The sequence below is a fragment of the Setaria viridis genome, chromosome 7, assembly GCF_005286985.2.
Source record: "Setaria viridis chromosome 7, Setaria_viridis_v4.0, whole genome shotgun sequence".
Taxonomy (NCBI): domain Eukaryota; kingdom Viridiplantae; phylum Streptophyta; class Magnoliopsida; order Poales; family Poaceae; genus Setaria; species Setaria viridis.
The window spans coordinates 17,273,308-17,289,914 of NC_048269.2; the positions used below are offsets into that span (position 1 = coordinate 17,273,308).

At 42.4% G+C, this 16,607-nt stretch overlaps 2 protein-coding genes, 1 long non-coding RNA gene and 1 pseudogene across 4 annotated transcripts; 2 read left to right on the forward strand and 2 right to left on the reverse strand.

The window, feature by feature from the left end:
• Window positions 1-1,102: 1,102 nt before the first annotated feature.
• Window positions 1,103-8,940, reverse strand: LOC117862693 (uncharacterized). Of its 2 annotated transcripts, XR_011898801.1 has the most exons (5): window positions 8,550-8,940; window positions 7,775-8,433; window positions 7,043-7,686; window positions 5,286-6,286; window positions 1,103-4,109 (listed from the first exon to the last, which is right to left on the reverse strand). It is a non-coding gene; the product is annotated as an uncharacterized lncRNA (long non-coding RNA). The 2 variants fall into 2 exon arrangements; XR_011898800.1 differs by having other exon boundaries at window positions 1,103-6,286.
• Window positions 1,458-8,550, forward strand: LOC117862692 (putative ABC transporter C family member 15). Its single transcript, XM_034746191.1, has 11 exons — window positions 1,458-1,576; window positions 2,311-4,673; window positions 4,781-4,867; window positions 4,953-5,615; window positions 5,700-5,864; window positions 6,013-6,307; window positions 6,400-6,614; window positions 6,954-7,259; window positions 7,636-7,699; window positions 7,837-8,076; window positions 8,178-8,550. Exons 1-11 carry the CDS (start codon window positions 1,492-1,494, stop codon window positions 8,297-8,299), a joined length of 4,605 nt encoding a protein of 1,534 aa, XP_034602082.1. The 5' UTR covers window positions 1,458-1,491; the 3' UTR covers window positions 8,300-8,550.
• A 273-nt stretch (window positions 8,941-9,213) lies between the features above and the next one.
• On the reverse strand, window positions 9,214-11,659 carry LOC117864678 (uncharacterized; annotated as a pseudogene).
• A 1,072-nt stretch (window positions 11,660-12,731) lies between these two features.
• LOC117862417 (uncharacterized) lies at window positions 12,732-16,475 on the forward strand. Its single transcript, XM_034745885.2, has 10 exons — window positions 12,732-13,017; window positions 13,120-13,191; window positions 14,088-14,167; window positions 14,262-14,361; window positions 14,446-14,499; window positions 14,598-14,675; window positions 15,071-15,168; window positions 15,260-15,317; window positions 15,626-15,747; window positions 16,027-16,475. Exons 1-10 carry the CDS (start codon window positions 12,781-12,783, stop codon window positions 16,181-16,183), a joined length of 1,056 nt encoding a protein of 351 aa, XP_034601776.1. The 5' UTR covers window positions 12,732-12,780; the 3' UTR covers window positions 16,184-16,475.
• The last annotated feature ends 132 nt before the right edge of the window (window positions 16,476-16,607 follow it).

Here is a 16,607-nt window from a genome sequence, read left to right on the forward strand (position 1 = left end):
CTTAGCTCCAAAAAAGATCGATTTCAGTGTGGATTGCCATTGTTGCCCCCCAATTAAGACCCCATTTGTCATCCTTTCTATCCCATCTTCTTCTTCCCCTTTCAATCTATATTTTACATCCATCCATCCCCTTTCAATATCCCAACATATGCTGTAAATGAATGGATGAACATGGTCAGGAGGAGTGAAACTCAAAAGACTTTTGCAAATGTTTCCCTTGGTCTGTCAAAATCTTCCACTTTCAATATGCCAATGGGCGGCAGGGTGAGCGGCGGGCTGGGCGGCGGGGCTGGGCGGCGAGCGGTGGGACAGGCGGTAGGCTGGGCGGCGGGGCTGGGCAGCGAGCGGCGGGACAGGCGGCGGGGCTGGGCAGCGGGCGGCGGGGTGGGCGGCGGCGGGCGGCGGGCGGCGATGGGCGACGGGCGGCGACGGGCGGCGACGCGGGGCGGCAACGGGCGATGGGCGGCGGGCGGCAACGGGCAACGGGCGGCGGGCGGCAACGGGCGGCGACGGGCGACGGGCGCGACACGGGGCGGCGACGGGCGGCGGGCGGCGACGGGCAACGGGCGGCGGGCGGCGACGGGCAACGGGCGGCGACGGCGACGGGCGCTGGGCGGGCGACTGGCCTTGACGATGAGGAACAATAGAATAGAACGAAACGTTTTTTTTTTCATAACCAGTGGCATTGGTGGGTAATTATCCACCAACTCCACGAGGAGGTTCAAAAGAGAGGTTTCTGGAGCAGCAAAAGAGGTGCTCCAAAACTCCACCTCCATTTGCACTACAGCTCCATGGAGTTGGCAACTCCATGGAGTTTTGGAGTTGGGATGTTTGGCTGAATTTTTTGATGGAGTTGCTGGAGTTTAAGAGTGGGGCCATACCAAACAGGACCTAAGTATTAAATTTGACGAGCCTGGCACGACCATGCATGACCATCACTGGCCAGTGGTCACAAACAACAATTGACGGGTAGTGCCAAGTGCCAGCGCATGCGCCCTCACCAAATCCCTTGTCTCCGTGCTCTTGCAGTTGCAGCGCCTGCAGTTTATAACGTGGGAACGAACATTCCTCACATCTTCGCATAGTATGTCCGTAGTATGCGTTTGGGCAGTGCCTTGGCTGGCAAAAATATAATGTACTCCTACAAAGTTAGTCTAGTCTTGACTCTTTTTTTAACAAAGGTTAGCTAACCAATTTCCTAAAAGAAAAGGGTTTGAAAGCAATAGGCCATTAGCCGCCAGATAGTGCCAGTGTCGGTGCATGTCGCCGTCGTCGGCACGAGCAGGTATCAGAGAAAATAAACCGATGATCAGCAGGGTCATGGAAACTTGGGCAGGAAGAAAGTCCTCCTCCGGTCTCTAAGTGGGAGCATTTATTTTTAAAATTTGCACTTGACTTGCCACCAATTGGTCCTCCTCCGGTCTCTATTTATACTCCACCCATGCCAGAGAGAGCCTCCCTTTGTCTCTCTCCCTTTGGCAACTTAACGCCATGGACAGAGGGAGCCTGGGCTTACTTGTTCCCACGAGGACGCACGAGAGGCTCCACCACGGTGGCTTGCTCCACAACTCGTCCAGTAAGCCTCAAATCATATATCCCTGCACCAGCAAGCAAACTTCTCTTATTAGTATCCGTAGAGATGCTTCCTCGAGTCGGCCTAGCATCCTCATTTAAGTCTTCCCAAAATATAAGACATTCTATGGTTTCTATAGTCACGTTTGATTATTTTGTTTTTTGTCACTTGCCTTTCATAATAAACAAATAAATATAAACAAGTTTTTTCACAAACCCGTACCAACTTTGTTAGCAAAAGCAGTTAACACGGTTTATTAATTAGAGAGGAACTCCGCACAAAGTTATCTTTATCTTTTCTACCGACGTGTTACACCCAAATTCATGGCTAACAAAGACTGAACAATAAAACAGGTTTTTTTAGGATAAAGGCTATATATCCAAACAACCCCTAGTTCATGATCAGAGCACTGCCGAGAAGTTTTAAATATATCCCCAACCAGCAGCTGATGAAATAAACCTGAGAAAGAATTGAATAGTAAAAATATTTCCTTTTCTTCTTGAAAAGCTCTGCAAGTTACAAGAAAAAACAAGATCAGTTTGAAAATCGTTGGAACAACAGCATGTCAAAATTTCAATCCTTAAATGTAGTTGATTGCTTCTTTTTCTTGAGCACTGATGACATGAACAGTAGTTACTAACTCCTATGTAATACTTGCAAGAGAGAAATACAAATTAGTAAACTAATTCTGCCTTTTTTTGTTTTTGACAAACAAATTTTGGAATGCTATAATGCAGATCCCACTATGTTGCAATATTTGCGAGAATGGCCAGAGCTATATTCACCTAGCTTCTGGATGGGTGCTTTTACATTGATGCAACTGATATTCATCATAAGTATGTCCAGTCAATATCTGCTCAACCAAATAAGTTGGTGCAGACAGAGATTGAAGATTGCAGCTCCTGATGAGCATTCATATCAGGACCAAAAGAATACAGTCATAAAGCAGGGTGTATCATATCAAGCAAGCAAAGCATGCTGCCTGCTTATGTTAGCAGTTCATATTCTGCGGGTATTCTTATTGCAGTTCAATGAAAGACTAAGTAATTGCATGTATCCATCTTGTGTGCTAAGTGAAGGCTTGCAGGTGTTATCCTTCATAATATTGTCAATAGCAGTATTCAATTTTCAGAAAACAAAATCTACTAAACTACCATTGATAGTTCGATCATGGTGGATATTAAACTTTCTGCAATCAATTACCATGGTGGTATTTGATCTCAGATCAATTTTATCGGATCATGAACACATAGGATACAAAAAATGGACCAATCTGTTCAATCTTGGTGTTTGCACTTATCTGTTTGCAGTTTCAGCCAGAGGAACAACAGGGATCAGGATAACTTTCACAGATAGCAGCATAACAGAGCCACTTTTGACCCCATCTGTAGGACAGCAGATGGAAGCTGAAAGGACATGTCTATATGGAAGGGCAGGTATTCTACAACTTATCACATTCTCCTGGATGAATCCTATCATTGCTACTGGATACAGGAAAACTCTAGATCAGAATGATGTGCCAGATCTTGATGGGAAAGACTCTACCGAGTTCCTCTCTGATTCGTTTAAGAAAATCATAAATGATGTTGAACACAGGCATGGTATAGGTACTTCATCAATATATACAGCAATGTTCTTATTTGTTAGACGGAAAGCAATGATCAATGCAGCACTTGCTGTGCTAAGTGCCAGCGCATCCTATGTTGGACCATCATTGATTAACGACTTGGTGAAGTTCCTTGCAGGAGACAGGCAATATGGACACAAAAGAGGTTACCTTCTTGCTTTAGCTCTTCTAAGTGCTAAAGTTGTAGAAGCAATAGCAGAGAGTCAGTGGTGGTTTGGAGCTCAACACCTCGGGATGCGGCTGCGAGCTGCTTTGATATCTCACGTCTATCAAAAGGGACTCCAGTTATCCTTCAGTTCGAGGCAGAAGCACAACAGCGGAGAGATCATAAACTACATGGATGTAGATATACAAAGGATATCTGATTTTTTATGGTACACAAACTACATATGGATGCTACCCATTGAGCTCTTTCTAGCTGTCTATGTTCTCTATCAAAATCTAGGGGCTGGGGCCTGGGCTGGTTTAGCAGCAACACTGGCAGTAATGGCTTGCAATATTCCGCTAACCAGCATGCAAAAAAAGTTGCAAGCCAAGATCATGGCTGCTAAAGACGAGAGAATGAAGGCAACAACAGAAGTTCTTAGAAGCATGAAAATACTGAAACTTCAAGCATGGGATATGCAGTACCTTCAAAAGATAGAGGCTTTGCGAAGCGAGGAGTACAAGTGGTTATGGAGATCTCAGAGGTTGTCAGCTTTGACAACACTTGTGTTTTGGGGGGCACCTGCGTTTATATCCTCTGTAACATTTGGCTCATGCATATTGATGGGGATTCCTCTAACTGCTGGTAGTGTTTTGTCTGCCCTTGCAACATTCCGGATGCTACAAGATCCCATCTTCACACTTCCTGACTTGCTTTCAGCGTTTGCTCAAGGTAAAGTTTCAGCAGATAGAGTAGCAAAGTACCTACAGGAAGAAGAACTGAAATGTGATGCAGTTACACAAGTGCCAAGAAGTGACACATGCTATGCTGTGGAGATTTATCAAGGAACATTCAGCTGGGAACTTGAGACCACTTCTCCAACTCTCACAGATGTAGAGTTAAGAGTAAAGAGAGGGATGAAAGTAGCTATCTGTGGAATGGTCGGCTCTGGAAAATCCAGTCTATTGTCATGCATACTTGGGGAGATGCCAAAGCGAAACGGGACTGTCAGAGTGAGCGGGAGCAAAGCATATGTTCCTCAAACTGCCTGGATCCTGTCTGGGAATATCAGGGACAACATTCTATTCGGAAATCCATATGACAAAGAAAAGTATGAAAGGATAGTACAAGCTTGTGCACTGACTAAAGATATTGAAATGTTTGCAAATGGAGATTTGACTGAGATTGGTGAAAGAGGAATAAACATGAGCGGTGGCCAGAAGCAGCGGATTCAGATTGCAAGGTCGATGTATGAGGATGCTGATATTTACCTCTTTGATGATCCTTTTAGTGCAGTAGATGCTCACACTGGAAGTCAGATTTTTAAGGTAGGTTTTGTAGTTCCAAGAAACGCACAAATATAGTACTAACCATTTAGGACTTTTAGGACAGTAGTCGGCACATATTCTAAGCAATAAATAATTGGATCATGCAGGATTGTGTAATGGGAATTCTTAAAGACAAAACAGTACTGTATGTGACCCACCAAGTTGAATTTCTTCCAGCTGCAGATCTTATACTGGTAGGTGCCTAAAATAGCTTTTTGTTTAACTAATCATGTCCAAAGGAGATGCCAAGCAACTAACCATGTGGATGAAAGTAAACAGGTGATGCAGGGCGGAAAGATTGTGCAGGAAGGGAAATTTGATGAGCTCCTTCAAAGAAATATAGGATTCGAAGCTATAGTAGGAGCCCATAGCCAGGCTCTTGAATCTGTCATGAATGCTGAGAGCTCCAGCAGAATATCCTCAGATAATCAGAAATCAGCAGATACAGAGGATGATTTAGATGCAGAAAACAATACAGATGATCAGCTTCAGGGCATAACAAAACAAGAGTCAGCACACGATGTCTCACACAACACCAATGACAAGGGAAGGTTAACACAAGATGAGGAGAGAGAAAAGGGAGGCATTGGCAAGAAAGTTTATTGGGTGTACCTGAGGACAGTTCATGGTGGTGCCTTAGTTCCAATAATAATCGCTGCACAGCTATTATTCCAAATATTTCAGGTAGCAAGCAACTATTGGATGGCATGGGCATCCCCTCCATCATCTGCAACCAACCCAACCATTGGATTAGGCCTCCTTTTCTCTGTGTATATAACACTATCTATGGGAAGTGCACTATGTATCTTTGCCCGCTCCATGCTCACATCACTAATCGGTCTGCTAACATCAGAAAAGCTCTTCAAGAACATGATCCACTGCATCCTGCGTGCCCCAATGTCTTTCTTTGACTCCACACCTACTGGGAGAATTTTGAACAGGGTTGGTTTTATGAAAATTTTATACTGCATCACATGCCCCCACAGTACTAAAGTACGAAACTAATGTGTGTTTTTCATGTAACAGGCCTCCAATGACCAAAGTGCTCTAGATATGGACATAGCAAACAAGCTTAGCCGGTCCATGCTTTCAGTCATACAAATCCTGGGGACCATTGGTGTTATGTCACAGGTTGCATGGCCAGTTTTCGCAATCTTCATTCCAGTGATCGTTGTCTCTGTCCTTTATCAAGTACGAACTCTTAAACAAGAACTTCAGATCTTGCTTACAACTTTAGTGTTCTCTTTACCATTATGCATATGGTTACTATTGCAATCCATAAATTCGAGGAAGCTTAAATAGCAGTTTTCTGAATCCATATACTTTGTATAATGTGCAGCGCTATCAAATACCAGCAGCAAGAGAGCTGGCTCGTTTGTATAAAATTCAAAGGGCTCCAATCCTACACCATTTTGCAGAATCACTTTCAGGAGCATCAAGTATTAGAGCATATGGACAGAAAGATCGTTTCATAAAAGCAAACCTTGGTCTTTTTGACAATCACTCCAGACCATGGTTCCATAACTTCGCTTCCATGGAGTGGCTTTCTCTCAGGCTAGCCATGCTATCCACTCTTGTCTTTGCGGTTTGTTTGATTCTGCTAGTCAGCCTTCCTGAAGGTTTATTGAACCCAAGTAAGATGTATATGCAAAGCCCTTGGTGATTACAGAAGCCTCAATATGTCTTATGTTTAGTGATTTTCAAACTAATATAATTACACATGCAGGCATTGCTGGACTTGCAGTAACTTATGCATTGAACCTCAACTATCAGTTGACGTCTATGATTTGGAACATTACCAGAATAGAGAACAAAATGATATCAGTAGAAAGAATATTGCAGTACTCAAGGATACCTAGTGAGGCTCCTCTATTAGTTGACTACTGCCGCCCACCAAGTAGCTGGCCGCAAAATGGAACTATCAGTATAAGATGCTTGGAGGTATGTGAAAAAGAATCATGAGTTATGACCTAACATGAGTGCAAACATAATTTTATTTCACCAATGATTTTAAAAATCTATTGCTGAGTTGGTAAAAAAATTAATTTATTCATTAACGTTGAAGTTAAATAACCATATGCACAAAATTAAAAGCAAGCTGTCAGAAAAATTCATCTCACAAAAGCGCTTAGTTTATAATAATTATATAAATAATCACGTAGCTCTTACTTTTTATTTTCTACACAATAAATGAAACATGTACTATGTATTTTATCTCAATATATGCATTAGCTCAAATGGAGCCATCTAATGTGACTTTTTGCTTTTACTGTTTTACAGGTTCGATATGCAGAGCATCTCCCATCTATTTTGAGAAGCATATCATGTACAATTCCAGGAGGGAAGAAAGTGGGGATTGTAGGACGTACTGGTAGTGGAAAGTCAACTTTTATCCAAGCCCTTTTCCGGATCGTTGAACCACGGGAAGGCACAATTAAAATCGACAATGTTGACATCTGCAAAATCGGGCTGCATGATTTACGTGGCAGACTTAGCATCATTCCACAAGATCCAACCATGTTTGAGGGAACCGTAAGAGGGAATCTTGATCCACTAAATGAGTACTCTGATCAACGTGTGTGGGAGGTAACTTAATCAGCTACAAATACCATCATGATAAAGAAAACCTTAATTACCATGTGAAATAGGGATAAGTGATAAATTAAGATGTTTCCCTCACACTGCATGTTTGATATTACCACCAAACTTTAAATGACTGAAGCCAGAATGGGGGAATGGATGTAATTGTTATAGTATAAGTGCACCGACTGTACATTGCAATTAGTAACACAATACAATTCCTAAAGATTTTCTGGTAACTCATAACCAACCCGATCGAAATTCATAATCTATTGACATAAAAGTGAACAGAAAAGGCAAAGTACCACTCAAAAGAAAATGATGACTAGAGGGAGAGGAGACAGCCACCTGATCAGAATATTGGTTTCCTTATTTCGTTCAGGTATTGGACAAATGCCAGCTTGGCAATATAGTTCGGCAAACCCCAAAGAAGCTGGATTCAACAGGTAATGCACTATTTCAGGTCTAGTGGCTAATGTGAAAACTTAGTGTTCATGGGTAGGTGGTACTGTAGTAGTTACCATAGTCTTGTAGGTAAGGATATCTTCAATGAGACTATAACCAAACGGGATACCCCCTGCAGTTGTCGAGAATGGGGAAAACTGGAGCGTGGGCCAGAGGCAGCTGTTTTGCCTTGGTAGGGTTCTGCTAAAGAGAAGCAACATCCTCGTACTTGATGAGGCAACTGCTTCAGTTGACTCCTCCACTGATGCAGTTATCCAAGAAACCATCCGCCAAGAGTTTTGGGATTGCACAGTGCTTACAGTGGCACACAGAATCCACACGGTTGTTGACAGCGATCTCATCCTCGTCTTCAGTGAAGGTATAAGGCCCGGCTTCAATGAACAAACAGCAGTCCGCTGCATGTTATTGGAGGACCTAGCTGCAGTGATACTAAAATCCATACTGTTTCATGATGAGCAGGGAGGATCGTGGAATACGACACTCCGTCGAAATTGCTGAAGAACGAGAACTCTGAGTTCTCCAGGCTCGTCAAGGAGTACTCGAGGCGATCCCACTGCTCCGGCGGCAGAGGAAACAACTGAAACAGGGGCAACCAGCACAGCATGAAGCCAGGGATTGAAGTGAACTTCAAAATCAATCGTAGTGGCCTAGTGGGTGGCATAGCACTAGCTCCTAGCTAGACTCAGTTATTCTGTTGCTGATGGGAGCAAACGTCCTGTATAAGAAAAATAAACGATAAGAAGCACATATTCCGCGTAAATGTGTGCACGAGAATGGTGACTGTAGGACGTTTTGCCTTTTTTCAACTGTAATACTTGATCGGGGCCTTACACGTCGCAGTGCGTCCGGTCAGGCATTCCATCGAGCAGGCGACGGGCACATGGCAGTGCGCTCGAGGCCGGCGCCAACTTAACGGCGCTATCCCTCGCCTACCGGCTATTGGAGAAGGAGGAGGTGGGGGGAAACGGCCAGGCGGGTCGTCGGTGTCATCGCCGGAGCGGGGGTGGGGGCGGAGGAAGGGGGGCGATGGGTGGCGGCCGTCGGCTGAAAGGTTGGGGAGGGCGGGAGGCACAGCAGAGCCGCAGAGATGATTCGTATCGGCTTGGCTCGCGTTAGGATATGGAGCTGGCTCGGCTCGAAAAACAAGCTAAACTACATCAAACACGGCAAATCGTGCTTAGAGCAGCCACAGTGTGTTCTAAAAGTTATTTTTCGTTTTTCTCTTTTCTCTTTGAGTATCGATTGGCACACTGCAAGACGCCTATGTTTTTGTGGCCCTGGTGCAAAACATAAAGTGGGGTCTATATTTATAAAATGCAAAAAACTAAAGTGCACGTAGAGTAATATCATAAGTATTTGTACAAAACGATTAAATGATGAATCTTACTTACTGATAACTTCTTAGCTTCCATTAAAAATCATCATTCGTCTAGTATTTTTCGAAATAAAATCTTCAATTATATCTTCATACATAATCTTCTCTAGAAGATCATTTTCAAGCGCAATTGTCGCCAATCCATTTAGCCTTTCTTGTTTTCATAGTACTGTGCATGTAGGTCTTTAGCAACTTCAATTTGGAAAAGCTTCGTTCTGCGGATGCAACTGTTACAGGAATAGTTAACAAAATTCTATATGCAACAAGGGCATTAGGAAAACAGCCCATCCGTTTCACAAACTTCAGAATATCAAGAGGGCCCATGTCTTCCTTTGGAATGAAATCTTGGAGGAACTTTAACTCCACATGTAATTCTTTACCATCAATATCAGAATGGTCACCACTCTTAAGTGCAGCCTCAAGATGAGCACAAGAAGACAACAGACTCTTGTCATCTAAGGAGCATAATTTCTTTGAAGTAAACAAAAAACTAAAAGTTTTTTCGTATCCCTGGTATTGTTCGAATCTATTTGTAAGTGAAGCAATAGCTTGATCAACAATGGATAGAAAATAATTGATTCTAATTAACTCCTCTGTAGATTGTGAAAATAGATTCATCTTCAGGTGCCTCATCAAATTGCCGTTTCCTTTTGATTTTACGCTTGGTACGGAATGTTGGTTCAACATCCATCTCACGTGCAATTTCTTTTGCAGATTCTAATGTATTTGGAAAACCAGTTTCTCTATACTTAGTGAAGAATGAAATCAACCCCTGCACTTTCTCAATAGCAATATCAATAAGCATATCCTTTGCTTGTAATTGTTTACTGACCAAATTAATAGTAGATAATACTTCATACCAGATAACTATTGCCACTATAAATTCAAAGTCACCAAGCTCATTGGTCGCCAAGGATTTAGCTTCACTACATATTGTTGCATCATTATCAGTATCTGACACTTCCAGTAAAGCTTCTCGTATATCCTGCATTTGGAACCTTATAGCCTTAACACTGTCAACACGACTCTCCCAACGAGTTGCTGACAATGGCTTGAGAGTGAATCCTGATATGTTATCTTTTAAAATTTGCCATCTCTTAGTGGACTTACCAAATATTGTATAGATACGTTGTATGATTCCAAAAAAATCTTTTGCTTTACCGCAACTCTTTACCATATCACATAGTGCTAAATTAATACTATGATAGCCACAAGCAGAATAAAAGGCTCGAGGATTGATCTCCAAAACTTTCTTTTGTACCCCTATATTTTTTCCTTTCATATTTGATCCATTGTCGTATCCTTGTCCTCTCACATTGTCTATATCAAGGTCAAGATTCTTCAATTCATTTTGTAAAACATCAAATAACCCTTGGCCTGTAGTATCATTAATATCCAGAAAACCTAAGAATGATTCCTCAATGCAAATAGAATCTGAAGATGTGTCAACATATCTTATGATCAAAGACATTTGTTCTTGGTGGCTTATATCAGGGGTACAATCAAGGATAACTGAGAAATATTTTGATTCCTTTATTTTTCTAATTATTTCAGACCTGATAGAAGCAGCAAGCAAATCTATTACCTCATTCTGGATGCCATGACCGAGGTAATGTGTATGGATATCATCATTTGTTATGCATTGAACATGCTCCTGCATAACCGGATCAAATTCAGCCATCATTTCAACCATGCCTAGAAAATTGCCATTGCTGTCCTGATACAACTTGCTATTGGTGCCACGAAATGCTAAGTTATGCTTTGCAAGGAATTTTGCAATCAAAATAATTCTGAACAAAACCTTCCTCCAATGTTCCTTTTCCTTCTCAATTTCTCTATGAGCAACTTTATCAATAGTTTGGTTGTTATCAAATCTGAGACGCATGTCATACCAAGAAGCCATATTTGTAATATGATCAGCACTAGTTTCATGATCTTTAAGTCGAGTGCCAACATGTAACCAATCACTCAGACCTTCATTTGCTAGCTGACTCCTTAAATGCCCCTTTCTTAATAACTTGCAACAAAAACAGAATACTCTATCAAGCTATTTGGAATATACCAGCCATTCTCTATCACAAGTTTTCCCATTTGATAAAATTCTAGTATATAATGCTGCAGAAAACCTCCTTGATAACCTATCTTTAGGACCTTTCTGAATAGACAAGTCCCTTTTAGGACCCTTTTGGACCAAAATATCAACCTGTTTTTGATCTAGTCCATCCCAATATCTTGGATCAAATATGTTAGGCTGAAAAGGAACCCTCAAATCATTGTCACTTTCAATACTAGCTGATCCATCAAGGGTAGCATCAACACTATCCGCATTATTGGGATTAACTTGCACTGATTCAGTTCCTAAAGTGTGAGCTTCAACGTTGTCTGTGTTATCACCGTGATTTCCATCACTATGTGCCTCAGGAGTTTCATCTTGTGCACTAGTTTGACAGTTCTTAACAACAAATCTATCAAGAGCACCCTTTTGAGTCCGAGCAAATTGTTCAAGCCTGTGTTTCTTCTTGCGCTTTTCATTACCTGACTCATATTTAATATTTCTAGAAGACATGATATGATGATAAATAAATAGGATTCCCTGTTTCATGAATTACAAATCAACAAAGCTAAATTAACATTTAACAAATCATTGACCCAATTGCACACAAATCATAGAGCCGGTCACCTAGCATTACATTACCTGGCGGTAGCTTTTGCCTTTTGTAGTTCTGTTGTGCCGTTGTGGAGAAGACCTACCGTCAGATGGTCAGAGGCAGGTGGAGTCGCTGCATGCAGACTTGATTGCGGCAGCGCAATTTCGCATGCAGCTCGGCGACTCGGCGAGATTGCGGCGACCGGCGGCGCTCTCGCGATTAGATTTAGAAATTAGAATAATCGGCAGGCGGCAGCGGCAGGCCAGGCCTGCTAGGCTGCTAATCAGTATCGGATGATTCGGATCGAACGGTCCTGGTCCGGCAACACGGCAACAGATTCTCCAATCTCTAGGGCCCAGGCTAAAAACACAAAAAGTTGCATGCAGCCATGCAGGCATGGTCACAAACTCGCATGCAGGCAGGAATAGAGGCCACCAGAGAGAGATTGACAGGTCACGTACTCACGTACACATGGGGGCCCCAAAATTTTGGAGGCCTGGTGCGATCGGCCCACTTGCCATGCATGATGTACGGGCCTGCAAGACGCGATGCTAGACGGAAAAACTCGGCATCGATAACTCTAGTTTTCTCGATTCTCCATAACTATCTCAATAGCACGTCGTTGCTTCTTTAGTCACATATTGTCAGTAAAAAGAAAGAAATTGTTATAATGAGAGAGAAAAATAAAACATCATTGATGATTTAATATTTGCAAACATCGTCACTTCCAGCACGTTGTGGACCTCTAGCTGCCCTTATACGAAGATATTATACGAAGGAAACACACCATAGGCTCGTTAGGCTCGCAAGTGGCTCGTACGCCACATGCCGACTCATAACTAACGAGCCGACTAGTCACGTACGAGTCAGCTCGCGAGTTTTGAACTTTTGGTCCACCCCTAACCGGCCGATTCCTTACCAGGCCCGCTGGGCCCTGAAACTTCTCGGCCCGTGAACTCCTCCGGTGGCGAACACGAACACGTGCTGCGGGGTGCTGCAGTGCCGAGCTGGCAGCAGCCAAAGCCACTCGTCGGCTCCGATGATGGCTTCATCGTCAGCAGCGGCTGCTCCGTTCCGGTTCCTACCCCCCCTCGCCACCACCGCCTCCTGCACCCTCCTCTCCAACTCCTCCCGAACCCCAACGACAAGGAGACGGCTACTCCTCTCCACCACCATTGCCGCCGCCATGGCAACTTCTTCACCGAGCGACGGCTCGGCCTCTTCTTCCTGCAAGGTCGTGGACTCCCACCTCCACGTCTGGGCCTCGCCACAGCAGGTGAGAAAGCGGGCGACGCGCGCAAGCCAGTTTCGGCCTCCAGAACGGGGTGTTGGGTAATTCTTCGCGGTGGTTGTGACCTGTGACTCTGTCCGCGCGCAGGCCAATGAGGGGTACTCGTACTTCCCCGGCCAGGAGCCCACACTCCGGGGCGACGCTGACTTCTTGCTCGAGGTAAGTTAAGAGGAATTTAGGCCTGGTTTGGTTCACGCTGTTTATTTTTAAGCACCCGTCTCATCGATGTTTAGATACTAATTAGAAGTATTAAACGTAGACTATTTACAAAACCCACTACATAAGGGGAGGCTAAACGGCGAGACGAATCTATTAAGCCTAATTAGTCCATAATTTGACAATGTGTTGCTACAGTAAATATTTGTTAATGATGGATTAATTAAGCTTAATTAGGCTTAATAGATTCGTCTCGCCGTTTAGCCTCCACTTATGTAATAGGTTTTGTAAATAGTCTATGTTTAATACTCCTAATTAGTATCTAAACATTCGATGTGACACGTGCTAAAAATAAGCAAACGGAACCAAACAGCCCCTTAGAAATGCCGCATCTCATGTGCCCTTGCAGTTGCAGTTACCTTGACCGTTGTAGCCTATAATTTGTTTCAGAACCTACGATTTGGGGATGAATTGTGCCCGTACTAGTGATAGATTAGTGGGTAAACATCTATTGTGCATCGTGTCCATGTGAAATTCTACAGAATTGGCACCAGGAAACTGTGCCAAAAAATGAAGCTATTCCTTAAATTCTCAGCATACATGGAAAAAAATCAGCTGGTGGGTTCTTTGTTTAGTCTATGTTTCTGAACATGTGGTGGCCTATCGACCTAATTGCAGTCTTAACGGTATTTCCTCCTCTATCCCGTTGTTATATCAGTTGAATCAAATGATTCAAGATTGCTCTTGAAAATGTAAGTTTGAGTCTGCATTTTGTGTTATTTGGTCTAACTAACCCACTATTACTTGTCCTTTAGGCTAGCTTGTTGAGACACATAATACATGATGCGTGTGGAAGTGCTGATTAGTGAACTGGTTTGAAAATTTTCCTCTTTATGTAGTGCATGGATGAAGCTGGAGTGGATGGGGCTCTCATTGTCCAACCTGTTAATCATATGTTTGATCATTCGTTGGTAACTAGGTAATTAAGCCTTTTCTTGAGTCTACCTATTCCAACCTGAAACCACCTGAATTAGTCATATCAGTAAGACCATGGTATTTCATTTTTTCTGTAGTGTGTTGAAGAAATACCCATCCAAATTCATTGGTTGCTGCCTTGCGAATCCTGCAGATGATGGTAGTGGGATTAAACAGCTCGAACATCTGATTGTACAAGTAAACCTCTTGGAACTTTCTTGAACGCAAAAGGAATTATTTAATCTAGCATTTTCTAATATACTACCCCTTCGTTCTCACCAGGAAAAATATCGTGCTGTCCGGTTCAACCCAAACTTATGGCCATCAGGTCAAAAGGTTTGCAAATGAGAGACTGAACATCACTTTCCCTCTACCTCTTAATTTTGATTTATGATCAAAGTGGCCTGAAAACACAAAATGTCTCAAATAAACAGATGACTAATGAGGTCGGAAGGTCATTGTTTGCTAAGGCTGGAGAACTGGGAGCGCCAGTGGGAATATTGGTGATGAAGGTAAAAAATGCATTCCTCTATTAGATGTATGTGCAGTTACTATTGGACTTTGGGATTCCGACAGCAAGAATGACGTAGCAATACGTTCCCATCGTAAAAAGGAGAAGAAGGGCTCACATTCAAACAAAGATTCATATATTCTATATTGTCAGGTTGTGCCATTCTAGAGCCTGAAGCTTTGAGGAAACTAATAGTCCAGAAAAATGCGAGTTTTCAGCCCTGTTAATTACACAAGTCACTTGTTACATGAGCTTATGAAATCCTGTCTGCATCTTCTTTGCAAAATAAAATTGTATGAATAGGCTCCTTGAATATAAAGTAACAGGGACTTAATTACCCTCTTTGTTACAAAGTCAAAATTATATAATTATTCTTTGTTGTTCTTGTGTATGCAGGGAATTGGTCTATATATTCAGGAAATAGAGGAGCTGTGTAGGGATTATCCTGAAACTACTGTTATTCTTGATCATATGGCTTTCTGCAAGCCACCAACGTAAACTTGTGTTTTTGCTTGTTTATAGTCTGCGTGAATGTAGTCATATGAAGCTATAGCCTGTAGTAGCTTATATTGCATTGCAATACAGGAATGACGAAGAAGAGAAGGCATTCTCATCATTTCTAAACTTATCCAGATTCCCACAGGTAATCTCCAAAACCTCTTTATTTTGTCCATTGGCAGATCAATGTGGTCATGGAGAGAAAAAATAGTTTTTATTGTGCAAATGAGCCTTTTTAGTACCAGCTGACATTAGCACCCTCAGATTTTGTTGTCAGAGATCTGGGGGCAGTAACACTATTCTGTGAGGGGCGATACCTAACCTGATTTATTGTCAAGTAATGGCGTCATGAATAAAGTGCCAGATTGTAGTAGAAGCTGTGCAGTTAATTCCATTCCTTCTGCTTCTGTAACATTATACTTGCTTTAATGCCATGATGCATTACTTCAACAGGTTTATGTCAAATACAGTGCTCTTTTCCGCATCTCAAGAGAAGCATATCCATATGAGGACACTGCTCAGCTTCTTTCCCATGTGATATCTATCTATGGAGCCAAACGAATAATGTGGGGAAGGTGAATTTGCATACCCACTGATAGTTTCAATTGGTCATAGACTAAAACAGTGCCTATGAGAAACCACTCTCAGTTAACTGATAGCATGCTCTGAAGTGTTGGATCAGCAAATTTGTCGAAAACACAAGCGTTGAGTTACCACAGAAACCCCAGCAGCAATTACATACTCCTAACTGAAAGGGAAAAAAATCTGCTATGGAATACAGAAATCATATAATCCCTTTATCCTCTGGAAATACACACTTCCATAGATTGATTATGCCCTGAACTTGTATGCAGTGACTTCCCTTATGTTGTTCCTGAATGTGGCTACAAAGGAGCAAAGGATGCAGTCTCTCATGTTGCGGGCAAGGTATCTGTTTCACCATCAGATTTGGAATGGATCCTGGGAAAAACAGTGAGCCAGCTATTCCAAGGTGCATGGGTTGCTCCATGAGGGAGCTGTCATGATCAGTGTATTGTAGTGTTTTTTAGTTGTTGCTGCTTGTGTTGTTAGTTTTGTGGTTTGTTGTCGTCATTACTTGACCCTTGCTTGACCCCTTGGGGTCTTGTTGCACTATTGTTTGTCTAGGATGGGTTTGATCTTCTTAATATAATTGGCAGCTCTCCTGTCCGGTTCGCTTAAAAAAAAGATGGTGTAGTGTAGTGTTGCTGGTAGGAGCTAAATCAAGACTTTGTCTTATTTTCGAATGTTCAAATGTATATAGTGTTTTAATTTGATACGAATATACATATAAAGCATTTCTATGTTCAGATTTCTATCACCAACAACAACCAAATTTTATTGTCTTCTCAAGAAGACTCCTGTTTTTCGGCAAGAAAAATTTCTTCATTTATCCAATTCCGACTTGATCGTGTAA

Coding starts and splice junctions, on each gene's coding strand:
- LOC117862692 (XM_034746191.1), top strand. CDS start 1,492: ATGGACAGAGGGAGCCTGGGCTTACTTGTTCCCACGAGGACGCACGAG. Junction 4,868..4,952: donor CAGCTGCAGATCTTATACTG/GTAGGTGCCTAA, acceptor GAAAGTAAACAG/GTGATGCAGGGCGGAAAGAT. Junction 8,077..8,177: donor CATCCTCGTCTTCAGTGAAG/GTATAAGGCCCG, acceptor CATGATGAGCAG/GGAGGATCGTGGAATACGAC.
- LOC117862417 (XM_034745885.2), top strand. CDS start 12,781: ATGATGGCTTCATCGTCAGCAGCGGCTGCTCCGTTCCGGTTCCTACCC. Junction 14,362..14,445: donor TCGAACATCTGATTGTACAA/GTAAACCTCTTG, acceptor CGTTCTCACCAG/GAAAAATATCGTGCTGTCCG. Junction 14,500..14,597: donor TATGGCCATCAGGTCAAAAG/GTTTGCAAATGA, acceptor TCAAATAAACAG/ATGACTAATGAGGTCGGAAG.